General features: G+C 36.9%; 3 protein-coding genes across 5 annotated transcripts in view; all 3 read right to left on the reverse strand.

Annotated features, from left to right (window-relative positions):
• The window catches only part of LOC128680163 (talin-2-like), a 67,443-nt gene that overhangs the window by 52,169 nt on the left and 1,911 nt on the right, over positions 1-13,363 (reverse strand). For 2 of the 3 annotated variants that reach the window (XM_053763028.2, XM_053763026.2), the window contains exons 2-9: positions 12,436-12,585; positions 11,806-11,955; positions 9,502-9,605; positions 8,878-9,016; positions 7,899-8,090; positions 1,499-1,580; positions 961-1,129; positions 31-209 (exon numbers count right to left, since the gene is read on the reverse strand). In XM_053763028.2, coding sequence (XP_053619003.1) covers positions 31-209; positions 961-1,129; positions 1,499-1,580; positions 7,899-8,090; positions 8,878-9,016; positions 9,502-9,605; positions 11,806-11,955; positions 12,436-12,574 — 1,154 coding nt within the window. In that variant the 5' untranslated portion in view covers positions 12,575-12,585. Of the gene's footprint in view, positions 1-30; positions 210-960; positions 1,130-1,498; positions 1,581-7,898; positions 8,091-8,877; positions 9,017-9,501; positions 9,606-11,805; positions 11,956-12,435; positions 12,586-13,270; positions 13,355-13,363 lie in introns of those variants that run through there. The other variant, XM_053763027.2, reaches the window with a different exon arrangement.
• On the reverse strand, positions 2,045-4,878 carry LOC128680166 (uncharacterized). The gene is made up of 2 exons (XM_053763033.2): positions 3,748-4,878; positions 2,045-3,288 (listed from the first exon to the last, which is right to left on the reverse strand). The coding sequence occupies exons 1-2, from the start codon at positions 3,899-3,901 to the stop codon at positions 2,798-2,800; spliced, it is 645 nt and encodes a 214-aa protein (XP_053619008.1). The 5' UTR covers positions 3,902-4,878; the 3' UTR covers positions 2,045-2,797.
• Positions 5,271-7,395, reverse strand: LOC128680165 (uncharacterized). The gene is made up of 2 exons (XM_053763032.2): positions 6,280-7,395; positions 5,271-5,998 (listed from the first exon to the last, which is right to left on the reverse strand). Exons 1-2 carry the CDS (start codon positions 6,458-6,460, stop codon positions 5,412-5,414), a joined length of 768 nt encoding a protein of 255 aa, XP_053619007.1. The 5' UTR covers positions 6,461-7,395; the 3' UTR covers positions 5,271-5,411.

Below are 13,363 nucleotides of genomic sequence, written 5' to 3' on the forward strand. Positions count from 1 at the left end.
GCAACACGCAAAGATGATAGAGAGAATTACCTGTAATCCCCGAAGTTGAGCGTGAAGGTGTGCGACTTGCCGACCTGGTAGGACATGACCTGTGTGAGCGCCCACGACTGCAGGATCTCCTTGGTTTCCTCGTCCAGCCGCAAGATGGCGTTAGCGCTGATGCCCAGCAGACGGGGCACCAGCTTCTTCTTCCCTTTTTGTTGTTTCTCCTGTGCATCATATCTCATGAATAAAGACGTTTGTAGCTTTTTGGGCAATAATGGGCATGGTATAAATCAAAATCGTCCTCCGCGTCTGTTCCTAATGCCATCGCTGAACTCAGGCACATGCCGAATGCGTGAACATTGGCTAGTTAGTATGAGTGCTTTTATTTATCGCAAAATCCATCAATGTATGCCGAATCCGCCAAAGTTTGGCAAACTGTTCGACGACAGTGTGGAGCTGGCATAAGATTTCTTCGATCAATCGATCAATCGATCAATCGATCAATCGATCAATCGATCAATCGTTCAATCGTTCAATCGATCAATCGATCAATCGACCAATCGATCAATCGGTCAATCGATTAATCGATCAATCGATCAATCGGTCAATCGATCAATCAATCAATTTATTTCGTGAAAACAGGTTATACATAACAGATATTATAGATTAAGGTGAGTTTCTCTATGTTCCGCCATACGGCATACGACTTTTTAAACAGTCAGTTCATACATAGTTTTTTTTTTTGTCAACATGATTTATCTATTTATCAGGCAAATTTTGTGTAATATAAAAAGAAATATATAATCTTCTTTTAAACGGATTCTGATGTATTTCACTGTTATTTAAACAATGTTATCTCGTATGTTTATATATACCTACATAAAATGACACCTTTCCGACTAGTATTCTTGTCATTTTTGTCTTCAGCAGTCTATATATAGAGACGTTCGTTTCTTGTAAGCTGTGAAAAATTACCTTAACAACAAAGAAGGTGACCCCATATGTGGGCAGCGCCCTAGCGGTCTTCGTATACAGATGCTTCGCGTCTATCGAGCTTAGACCCTGGTGTTTTTTATACTCTTTAATTATCTTCTTGTCGAGTCCGCTCTTGTTTGATATGTTGCTTGGGAGTAGCTCCTTGTAGCTGTTGAGATAGATATTATGAGACTTCTTTCTATGTACGCCTTTAGGTAGATCTGTGGTAGAAATTAGTACAAAAGACGTCGTACTTCAGTCCGATCTATTTAATGCCCATTGTCCCATCTACGCCAGACCTCCCATCTACATAAGGAAGGCCAGTGCCCCAGCAGTGGGGATATTAAAATAGCCGATTGTTATATGATCTTGAGTAAATAAGTAAAATTATTGGGACAGATCCCACAAATTAAGTAGACAGCAGATGGGCTAAAACTGCATTCCCAAAAAGGGCAGAGGGCCATTTTCATTTTCAAAATTTAATTATTTTTTTTGTTTCGGAGTATAGGCTAGTGTCGTGCAAAGACATTATACTTACTCATCCAAATAGCCAGTTTTACGTTTCTCCTCTTGATAATCGCCATATTGGATTTGACATTGGAGACCGGCAAACTCGCAAGCTGTATGACAAAGACATTCTTGTAGCTGGATATTTTTTAAATCATTTATTCACACAATTTTTAATATTATTTTCGTTTGTTTATATTCTCTAAGTCCTCGAGCCCTCGTGCGCACCGGCGGCGAAAAAAAAAATCCCGACATTGGCGCATTTTGACAGAAGTTATATTCTAATTTATATGGACGGTGTTCGTCCGACCAACATTGCACATAATGCGAATGAAAATTCGCGACAAAAAAGCATTGCCGTATGAACGAGTCCACAAATATTTAAGAGTATTTTGTATATCCGTGCTATTGCAAATTTTTTTAACGCCTGTCGATAAAACGCCCGCGCGAGCCAAAGGCTGCTGCATAGTCACGCATTGGCGTTTTTGAAACGGAACTACTTCTTAAATACTCGAATGTTTCCCGTGGGGTGGCAAACACTAGACATTATGTAAACAAGGGAATAATAAAAATAGCATTTTAAACCCAATATTTATTAAAAGTTGTACAACGTAATGTACTACAATAAAACCAATTAAAACTTAAGTATTTATTATATTATTCTAAAACATTTCAGTTCCATACGAGTAAGTGTTAAAAATCCAATCACTCGAAGTCTTTCCGGTTCCGTAGACAAATGGCAAAAACGGAACCCTTATAGATTCATGTCTGCTGTCTGTCCGTCCGTGTCACAGTCACTTTTTTCCGAAACTATTTGAACTATACTATTGAAACTTGGTAAGTAGATGTATTCTGTGAACCGCATTAAGATTTTACACGAAAATAGAAAAAAAAAACAATAAATTTTAGGGGGCCCTATACTTAAAACTGACACTCAAAAAACATTTTTTACACCCATACGTGTGGGGTATCTATGGATAGTTCGTCAAAAATAATATGAAGGTTTTTTTTTTTACCTACTTATCAATAACTTATTTCCTCGTAAAACATCGATCAACAACGGAACCCTTAATGGGCGAGTCCGACTCTCACTTGGCCGCTTTTTCCTTTTCTACAGTCCCACCCGACACCAATAAACGGTCACGGAATCAAGCCAGTCTACGTATCAGTAGATCCGTCCCACTACTGGGCAAAATTCTCGTTCAACTCCTTCTGAGACGTTCTATCCGATGCCAAATACCATTTGATAGCAGATCAACACTCCAACAAACAGCAAACGAGGCAGATTACTTACAATCATTTATTACCGTACATATAACGGTAACGAAACTCATCTCTTCGAGTCACTTAACCCAGCCTTATCATCCTTATCAACAATCTGTTGCAACTCATAGTCCTGGACTACTTGGAATATCTTGCTTTTCGCCTGATTTAAATAATAAGGCGTGAACTTCCTCAAAGTCGTGCCTATTGTTATCAAAAACACATCTAAAGGATCAGTCGCGCTCAATTCCTGCGACAGCGCTTCGAAATTACTTGCGCTTTCATTACGATTTTCATTTGTTACCGGCATTGTTAACAATCTATCTTTATTATATTCGACGAACATATCATTAGGCATATCGATATCCGTTTCCTCTTCGTAGTATTCAGAATATTTGGAATCCTCGCTGGAGGTGATGTCTTTGAAGTAGGGGAACAGGAATGATAGTTCGTCTTCGTATTTGTAAGGGCGATTGTTGCTTGGATTTCTAACTCGCTCCTTCACTCTCTTGCGCATCATGTCACGCATGTTCACCCAACGCGATCTGCACATTTGACCTGAAATTTAATAAATTTATAATACATTAATTTTAAATTTTAAACAATGAAATTTAGATGCGTAAGTTAAATTATCAATAATTTGCTTTTGATTGAAGATGTTACGAATTGAAACATTAATTGTCACCTACTTACTATGAATATTAAAACTAAGTACAACTAAACAGGAAATAGATTTAAGTCGTACAGATAATTTAATATGCCTCCTGAAATGTAATTTTTGCCAAAGTTAGTAAAAATTATTTCCGTCATCTTGTACGCCTGTAGGTATATTGTTAGATGTATAATTATTTTTGTTATACGTTACTGGAATAAATTAAATTGTTTACATTGTGTGACCTTTGCAGTATTTCATAAAAAAAATCGATAAGGTTTTTTTGTCTAAAAAATTAAAATTTGGTAACCTATTCATGATATTTGCGCATATTCAACTTTTTAACCTAAAACAAAATAACTTACTCGGCCTATTCAGCTCGTCGCCAATCTTCTGCCACACAACTTCTTTGGTATCAACATCCATATACTTCATATGTTTTAAGTCGTACAACATTGGATTGTCTTTCACTAGTTTTATCAGTCTCAGGTCCAAAGTCTTAGTGAACGGGAGAGGCATCTTGACGTACTTATACTGAGCAGATAAATAGTTAAGTGGCTCAGCTGATGAGAAGTGGTCACCGCTGCCTATGTACGCAGCAACGGCAGGGTTGTCACACGCGCGTTGCCAGCTCTGAATAAGGTTATTTTTCTGTTTGCGCGACGTGGACGTGCCGTGGCGTTCACGGGGCGACTGAGCGGCAACGAAGCACGGGGCGGGCCCTGCCCGATATCGGTCTCACGAAGCGGCAACACGATGTTTTTACTTTACCTCAACCTCACACACTCACTCGCTGGTTGTGTATTTTCACAATGGATTGTCCCGTGAGTGATTATATCTATAGATTAAACGACGAAAAAAAATTATATTTGATAGATAATATTCAAATTATTAAATTCTTCTTCATATTCGTATTCCTTAGGCTGAAGGTCGTGGCCATCACGTGGTATGAAACACACACGACGACTTTCTTGGCATTATTAATGGAGTGGTTTGCTATTGCCTTCTCCATTTTACACAAAAGTTGACAATCAACCAGTGCAGCCTGCATTTCTCACGATGTTTTCCTTCACCGGAAGCAAGCGGTGGTCGATAAAAATGAATATAAGTACATGTGGCACGAGTTTGCTTCTTAACCGCAGGCGTGCGTCTTAACCATTACACCTTCACAATTTTTCAAAAGTTTATTTAAATATTAAAGGTTTTTTTTTCCTAAAAAGGTAACATTTTTAAAGACTTTTAAGTAATATTTAATTTCTAAGAATATGTCTAATTTTGAAATTCATAAACATATATGAAACACACGAAACAAATGAACTCTGCTCCTAACTTTACTCATGTACATAACATCGTGGTGATGTCGTCGTATCGTAATCGCGCGGGGGACGGGACGGGGCTGTGCCACGACGGTACGAACGATGCACGAAGCGGCAACGTCGCACGCTTAGCTTTGTATCTATTTACGTTCATAACTTTGTAATGCTGTAGTGTTTTTGGTATAGATACCTACTTTATTTATTTAAATTGTATTGTTATTGCCTACCTACTTATCTAAATATAAAAGGGATTGTAATCATTAATTTTTGAGATCGCAATTTAGTACTCCCGGGTAAAAAAATATGTTTGTCACCTATTCCGTTTTCCGTCCCACTGCTGGGTATAGGTCTCCAAAAAGTCCTTCCATTATTCTATTTTATATATTAAAATATGTATATAAAATAGATAGGTAAAAATAATTCAAATAGTTTATGACATAGTCACGTTGTTGACGCCATTCATCGATCCATCTTTCTGTATTCAGTCGTGTCTACTAATGTTACTCGAACGTAACTCGATATAACTAATTATTGTATGAAATAATTATTTTAATGGCATATAAATAAAATCAAAAATTTATAACGTAGTATTTTAGTTCAAAACTTAAAATTACAATTTTAAAACAACTTGTCGACTGTGCTCGACTCTTCTCGTATAGGTATTATTTATTACAACATTACTGTACATTAAAAAAATACTAGGTATGCAATTTTTATGACAGATATAAAGTCTCTGGTTGCTTAACACTAACATCGCTAGTTTTCTGTACAATTTGTTGTAAATCGTGTTCTTGTACCACCGAAAATATTTTGCTCTTTGCCAAATTCAAGTGATACGGAGAAAACGTCTTCAAAGTGGCTCCGATGCTTATTAGGAACGCGTCTACTGGATCTGTGGGGTCGAAGCCTTCCGCCGCTGTTATTGGTTCATTCACACAAGCTGCAATAGGTATATCATCTTCATCGTCATCTTCATCTTCATAAATGTCTTTTTTCTTTCTTTTCCTAGATTTCTTTGGAGTTTTCACTTCTTTTTTCACAGGTATCTCCACTTCTTCTTCGTTTTGATCATCTACATCATCTGGACCATTATCGTCCCCATTCCAGTTCTGTTCGCTTTTATCATCAGATTCAAACTCGCCCCCTTGTATATGGACGTCTCTATAGAAAGGTCTCATGAAAGCCAGTTCGTTTTCATACTTGTATAGCCGCCCGCGATTGTGGGGCATTGCCAATTTCTTTCTCAATATCCTTCTGTTTACATCTCGAATGTTGATCCAACGCAGTTTGCAATCAGCAGCTGCAAAAATAATAATAGTACTGAAAATGATATATTTTAATACAGTAATAAGAAATTTCAACCATTATCTAAGTTTGAAAAATAGATTTGACAATAAAGTCAAAAATGATAATTATTTACTGGTGAGAAAAATACTTTTTAATACGACAAAAAATTTGCTTTAAAATTAATATGAGTATTAAAAATAAAAACAAAAACGTATAAACTACAGAAGAAAATAAACTGGCATCTTTCAAAAATCAAACGTGAATATCGTTCGAGTTCAAATAGTAGCCACTCACCGGGTCGTTTCAACTCATCGCCGATCATCTGCCATGCGACTTCCCTCGCGTTAAAATCCATATATTTCGGATGATTAAAGTCGTACAGCACTTCGTTGTTTCTCACCAACTCTATGAGTTCTAAATCGAGTTTTTCGTGAAACATCTTCCTGCGGTCCATGTCGCGACGGGGACGCGGCATAACGCGCGACAAGATGGCGGACGGGGCGCCCGATCGTGAGCCGATCGCCGTCGGCACTGCGCGTCGTATGCGGGTCGCCGATCGATTCGAACGGATAGGGTGTGTTCACTATGGCTAGATTTTAATAGGCTAAAGCCACGCTTTATTTTTGGACAAATTTTCCATCGATTGAGCGGGATGGGGTGTGTTCACAATGAGGCTGAATTTTAATAGAGTGTCATTTGATTTATTTATTTTTTGGTGAAATTTCGTAATAAGATTTTTCAATCATTTATAGTTGTATCATTATTGAATGGATTGTATTATGTAAATAAACCATTATTTCCTTTTTTCTCTCTATACTACTTGACATGAAGAAGGTTTATCACATACCAGTTAATACATGAGTGGAAAAAGGGTCAGGATGTAGAAGTAATATCATATTTTAGAAAAGTATTGTGTTTTGTATTATCCATCACAGTCTTTAAAAAAACACTATTATTTCAATTCGACAAATAGATTAACGTATGTCTATAAATGTAAGTCCAGTGTGAACACCGCTTTATAAATTCATACCAAGAACTCGATCTTCGGGTCGGGTCGGCGCGCGGGCACGAACACAAGTGATTATCGCCAGTCGAATCGATTTCGTATCGTATACATGAATGAAATTTGTGCGACTTGATAACCAGGTATTGCATTGTTAAGTATTTAAAAAATAAATGCTACTTTACAGATAACATATTATGGATATATTATTAATTATTATAAAACATATATCGAAAAAATTATGTATTTCTATATGTCCTTAAATTCAAATTCGGCAGGCACTTGGCACAATTTAGGTAAAAAATCACGTAATTTTTTATATTAAATAGTAATTTCTCACAAGCTACAAACTACTGACCTTATTTTCGTAACGAGTGATAACCAACCCATTTACTTTTATGATGTTATAGGGTTTATAACATTTTCAGAGTCTAAATTGTAAGAATTTTCACACAATGCGCCAAGTATTCAGTATTGAAGCTTTTTGTGGGATCACGTATAAATAAAACAATATTGACGACGATAAATTTGACGACCTCGATGGCGCAGTGGTAAAGTTCTTGCCACTGAACCGAGAGGTCTCGGGTTCGATCCCCGGTCGGGTCATGATGGAAAATGATCTTTTTCTGATTGTCCCGGGTCTTGGATGTTTATCTATATATGTATTTGTTATAAAATATAGTATCGTTGAGTTAGTATCCCATAACACAAGTCTCGAGCTTACTTTGGGGCTAGCTCAATCTGTGTGATTTGTCCTAACTAATTGTTATATTTATTTATTTATTTATTTATTTATTTTTATATCACTATAATAAAAATATACGTGAATTTAGGCAAGTCTATCGTAAATATCTCTCGGTATAACACCAATCGAGGAGTATTGACATCCATCTCACTAAGTGTAGCTTACCTTGTTCCACGGTGACCGGATGCCGGCCATCCAAGATGGCGTCCCTAGTCTGCACGTACAGCAGGTTGAGCTGCACGGGGTCGCGCGCGTCGACGTTGCGGTCGGAGTAGTAGAGGCGGCGCTGCAGCAGCAGCGTCGCGCGCGCGCGCACGCGCAGCTCGCGCAGTGTGCGGTGCATGTCCAGCCATTGCACTGGGTTCGAGTATTTAGGATTCTGATTGGTTTAGGTCTACAAAATAACTTGGGGCAAAAATAAGTTTTTTGTGTGTATGTAACGCGATAACTTTCGGATCGTTGGTCTGATTTTGATGAAGATATATCAATAGGATCTGTCAATAGAATTTTTAAGTTCATGGGGCAAATAAACCGCATTCACAATTTTGTAAAAAAAAATATTGTGTTCACGAGGTTTAAGTTCGCAGTGAACAACTAAGTAGTACTAAGTTTTACACAAAAATTAAATTTTTGCCCCAAGCTTTATTGTCGTCAAACCGATCTTTCTTCTTTCAATGCGTGACAAAAAATCATATCCGTACTATTAACCGTTGGAGTTCCTTTCGTTAGGAGCCGACCCTGGGTGCACCGTCCGGTCATGCTTATCATAATATTGCATGTCATCCAAACTAAACGTGTGTAGAACGTTTCAGATTGAGGTGACTTGCTTCAAAATTGAGTTAGGTTTGCTGTAAATATCGAATGCAATGTTCTGAAATGAATGATTTCGTTATTATAAATTGAAACTCCGGGCCCAAGACACAGCTAAGTTCATATTAATAATTATTAATGTGAAATCAAGCTTTGGATTGAGGTGATATTTGATGTAAAGATAGTTGAAAACCTAGGTTAGGTTAGGGAACTTACTAAGTGTGATTTGTCCATATATATTACTTATACAGGAGTGTTAACTCTGCTAAATTTACGAGGACCAATACGACGCCACTACGGCGTGATATAGTCTTCAGTGTGTAAAATGAGTTACCATTATCGTCGGTTTTGAGCTTCTTGCTCATGTGTTCCAGCTTCGCGTCCCGCTCCCCCTGTTGCTGGGGAGGCCGCTTGAGGGTCAGCGTGCCGGTGGACGGCCTGGTTCCAGTTCCCGTGTCCTCTTCATCATAACACTGAGAAAGGAGATTGTAGCATTACACCGACAATTTTAAAAGTCGCAGACTTTTTCTAATAAATTTTACTATTTATATTGTCTCGCATTCAAGGCTGTGACGTCGCGAAAGCCGAGGTCAGCGTAAAACATAAATTAATCCTAACTAATATTATAAATGTGAAAGTAAGTTTGTTTATTTGTCACCTATTCACGCTCTATCTACTCAACCAATTTTCTTGAAATTTTTCATACATGTATTTTGAAGTATGGAGTTAGGTTACCTCTCATACCGGAAAATTAATGCGGGGGAAGCCGCAGGCCAAAGCAAGTTTATGATAAATTGATTAAGCTTGTTTCATGTCAAGCCTCTCTGGGAATGCTCTCGTTGCCTATCGGGTGTCAAGGGTTTATCCTATAGCCGCCTTTGTATAGCATCCTCGTTAGGTGTACCAATCTAATTTTAGGACGGGAACCACACGCCTCAAAACATAATTTCCAACTCACCAGGCCGTATTCCTCGTGGTTGGTGATCCCGATCCTGGCGCAGATGCCGACCAACATCTGTGAGATGGGTTGCGACTCGTCCACTTGCAGGGTCTTCACGGTACCTAAAAATACCAAATTTGATTTAATAAATAGGTAAATAATAAAATAAGAATCTTTCAGACTAAAGTCCGTAATTGTTAGTATACAAAAGAACTTACATACTATGTTAGTAATGGTTTAATTTAATGTAAAAATACCGCGGATTCTCTTGATGAGTTCGTGGACTTCTTTGCAATGATCTTTTGGTGAATCTTTCATTAGGTCAATGAAAAATAAAAACATTTTTTATGCAAAACTTTCAGGTTTTAGTTTACTTTTACATATATTTACTTTTTTATTTTTAAATAAAACTAGGTATTTACAATGTTTCGACTGCTTGGCTGTTAGAAAATACTTTTTTATGATATTAATGAATATTTAAATTTAAATCGAAGTGATGTCTAATTTATGAAATAATTTATATGCAATTTTTTATATATTTTTAATGTAATGTACAATTTAATTTCTTATCATTTGTAAATTCTATTTATAATTTAAAATTTGCATGCCTTGCCATAGGGTGGGGTACATGTGCCTTATACGAAATTGTAACTTGTTTGTTTGTTTTTGGTTGTTTGTTTGTTTTTTTTTTTTGGTTGTTTGTATGTTCGTTCGTTCGTTCGTTCGTTCGTTCGTTCGTTCGTTTGTTTGTTTGTTTGTAATAACTTTATTGCACGAAAATAAGCACATTAATCAAAATTAACATTGTACAACGGCGGACCTATCCCATGTAGGGATCTCTTACAGTCAACCGGCGATAGGTTGAGAGGACGTGTATACAGTAGCAGGCTGGTCAGAAGTACTAGCGTACAACATGAACAGTTCTCTGTTCATATTGTACGCTATGACTATAAATATATATTGACTATAAATTGTAAGAAAATAAATAAATATACTCAGGAAAAGTAAAATCTAAATAACTATACTATGTATGTAACTTATATTTTATACTAGCAAAATAAATATTGATTGATTTAACTAATAGAAATAACTAGCTTTTAGCCGTCGTTTCGGCCGCGTTTGTTTTAAACGAGAAATATGCTTTTATCGAAATGTAAAGTAGTATGTCCTTCTCCGTACGTAAGAAGATTGGTTGAGTAAATAAACCTCGAAGAGGTAACAAATAACCAAACTTACTCTACTATCAGTGCGAGGTTTATTATACATGTCATTTGTGGAAAAAGGAAGCCCCCCCCCCCTTCCCCCTTTTGAAGTATCCCACTACTTTGCCCATAAGTGGGACACTTCAATAGGCCAACAAAAAATTGTAAGTAATTTTCTATTGTTGTCCGACGACAATATTAACGAAGACTCTCCTGTCCATCTGTCTCTTCGTCTATGTGTTTAGTCGTTTTAACAAGGATAAACACAATAAACAAACTTACATCACTGTAATAGGACCATGTCCAGTTTGCTTTGACATTAACAAGACTACGGCCATCGACTAGACTGCATTAACTTTAAAAGGGCGTATATAGAGACAGTTTTCAGGGGGTTATCTGGAGATGGCTGGGAGCCACCTGTTTGCATTCAAGTGTTCTTCTTTTTGAGTCGATTTAGCAAATAAATTAATACGCTTAGTATAATATTCAGAAAAGATTACAACAGGTCAAATCAGATACTTTTACACAGATGCATGATTCCTTATACTCAATAGGCTATTTTACAACAGGTCAAATCAGATACTTTTTTCTAAATGTCAAAAACAATATATATATTTTTTTATGGAACTTGTATGACAGTGATGTCGTAGTGACGTCACTATTTCAGTATCTCACATTGAGTCAATAAGCATTCCTAATGAACTAAATGATAATTAAAAATAGTAAATCATAAAATTGATCAATTAAAGTGACTTTAAATTATTGTATGTGAATATTTAAGATACTTCAAACATTTCATTTTTTACGCCGGCAAAAAGCCTATTGGAAAATTCTCAGTTAATGTTTATCTTGTCTACGATTTTGTTAACCTAAATTTCTTAGTTAATATTTATCTATATATCATTATCACATATTTCTTAATTGTTTGCATTTTTCTTATATGGTCTTTGTATGTGCACTGTTTTTGAATTGTAGTGTAGATCGTAACCTTATAATTTTACTACTATGTATAGTTTTACTACAATTTGTTATGTGTATTTAAATAAATAAATAAATAAATAAAAAATCTTTGCCCTCTCCTATATACAATACTGGCTACGCCATTATTATCCACACTGACCGTCCAGCGTCCGGAGGCGCAGGATCCTGGTCCTGCACAGCAGCAGCAGCTCGTCTCCGTCCCGCAGCATATAGTACTCCAGGGGCCGCAGCGACTGCAGCCACACGCCTGACAGCTCGTCGTCAGCCGCCGTCAGGAATAGCCCGTATTCTGGGTGAAAAACATTGAAACGGTAGTGGTTAAGTGGTTAAGACCGTCCGCCTGTAATCGAAAGGACCCAGGTTCTAATCCAATTCGTGCCACATAAGTTTGTATACCAATCTGACTCATGTATAGCTAACATAGTTTAATGAGCAGTTCATGGCATCATGAGCATCTAGCAGACCACAGACACGGACCCTGGGCTCAGACGCTTAACTCCTGTGGAAGAAACCAAAGTAAAAGAGTTCTAACCCGAGTCCGACGCTCAACGGCTGAGGAAGAAACCAAAGTAAAAGACATACCTGAGACCTGCGGTCAGGCGATGCGTCATGATGACCTTAATAATATGTATTAACACTGTGTGTGAGGTTGTTTATATACAGATTCCATGTCTTTCACATCGAGGACACACCTTGCTAACACTGGCGGTAACACAAAGTCGCCTAAAGGTAACCTGACTAGTTGATTGATTGCAAACAAAAGAATTACCTTTCCCATCATCAGCTATCATAAACTTCTCCTTGACGACATCCAATACGGCCTCCACAGTATCCTTGGAGTCCACTTTGACGGTTCGGGTGACCACTGCTCCGGTATCTTGCACCACCTTGAGCGAAAGTGGCGCCATCTCAGCGCAATCTAGAAGAGATTTTATTAAATCAAAATCAAATCACTTATTCAGAAATTAGGCCTTCACAGGCACTTTTTCACGTCATATTCTAAATTAAATGATGTTTACCAAAGCTACAAACTACTAGCATTTCGGAACGACCACTGCTGAGAAGAAATGCCGAAAGAAACTCATTCAAACTGTGTTGGTCCCTATTATGCCAGAAGGGCTTACCATTTTTTAAATATAAATTTATGTATAAAATATAATATTATGTTTTAAATCTAAATTATTAATGTACGCATTTTTAAACACTTATTGACTTGAAGGTGCAATTTAGATTATTTTCTGCTCTCGCCTTCGTACGAATATCATGTTTAGTTTTTCTTGTACCCGTGGGAATTTCGGAAAATAATTTCTGTGCTGTTTCTAAAGTTATGTCTAATTCTGAAACTACCCACTTCTTTTCAACCACTTTAAGTTATAAACGATAGTTCTATGAATATTTTCTAAGACTATTGATATATGTTGCTTTTTTTTTTTTCATTTTTGGTAGTTTACGAACACGTTATGCTATTGAGATGTTCTCTTTCCATTTCTTGTCAAAACGGAGGCTTTTGTCTACCAGTGGGACTTAAACAGATAGAAAGAAAATATGTATTTAGACATTTTTAAGCTAATATTTAAGGAGCACTATCTATTGATCAAACTCACCAAAAAGTTTTATATTCCACTCTTTCACAAACACAGTACATACGCCCAACTAAACACGTCGGACAAATATATTTAAATACTGTTATATTAGGT

Source organism: Plodia interpunctella, chromosome 23, assembly GCF_027563975.2.
Source record: "Plodia interpunctella isolate USDA-ARS_2022_Savannah chromosome 23, ilPloInte3.2, whole genome shotgun sequence".
Lineage (NCBI taxonomy): Eukaryota > Metazoa > Arthropoda > Insecta > Lepidoptera > Pyralidae > Plodia > Plodia interpunctella.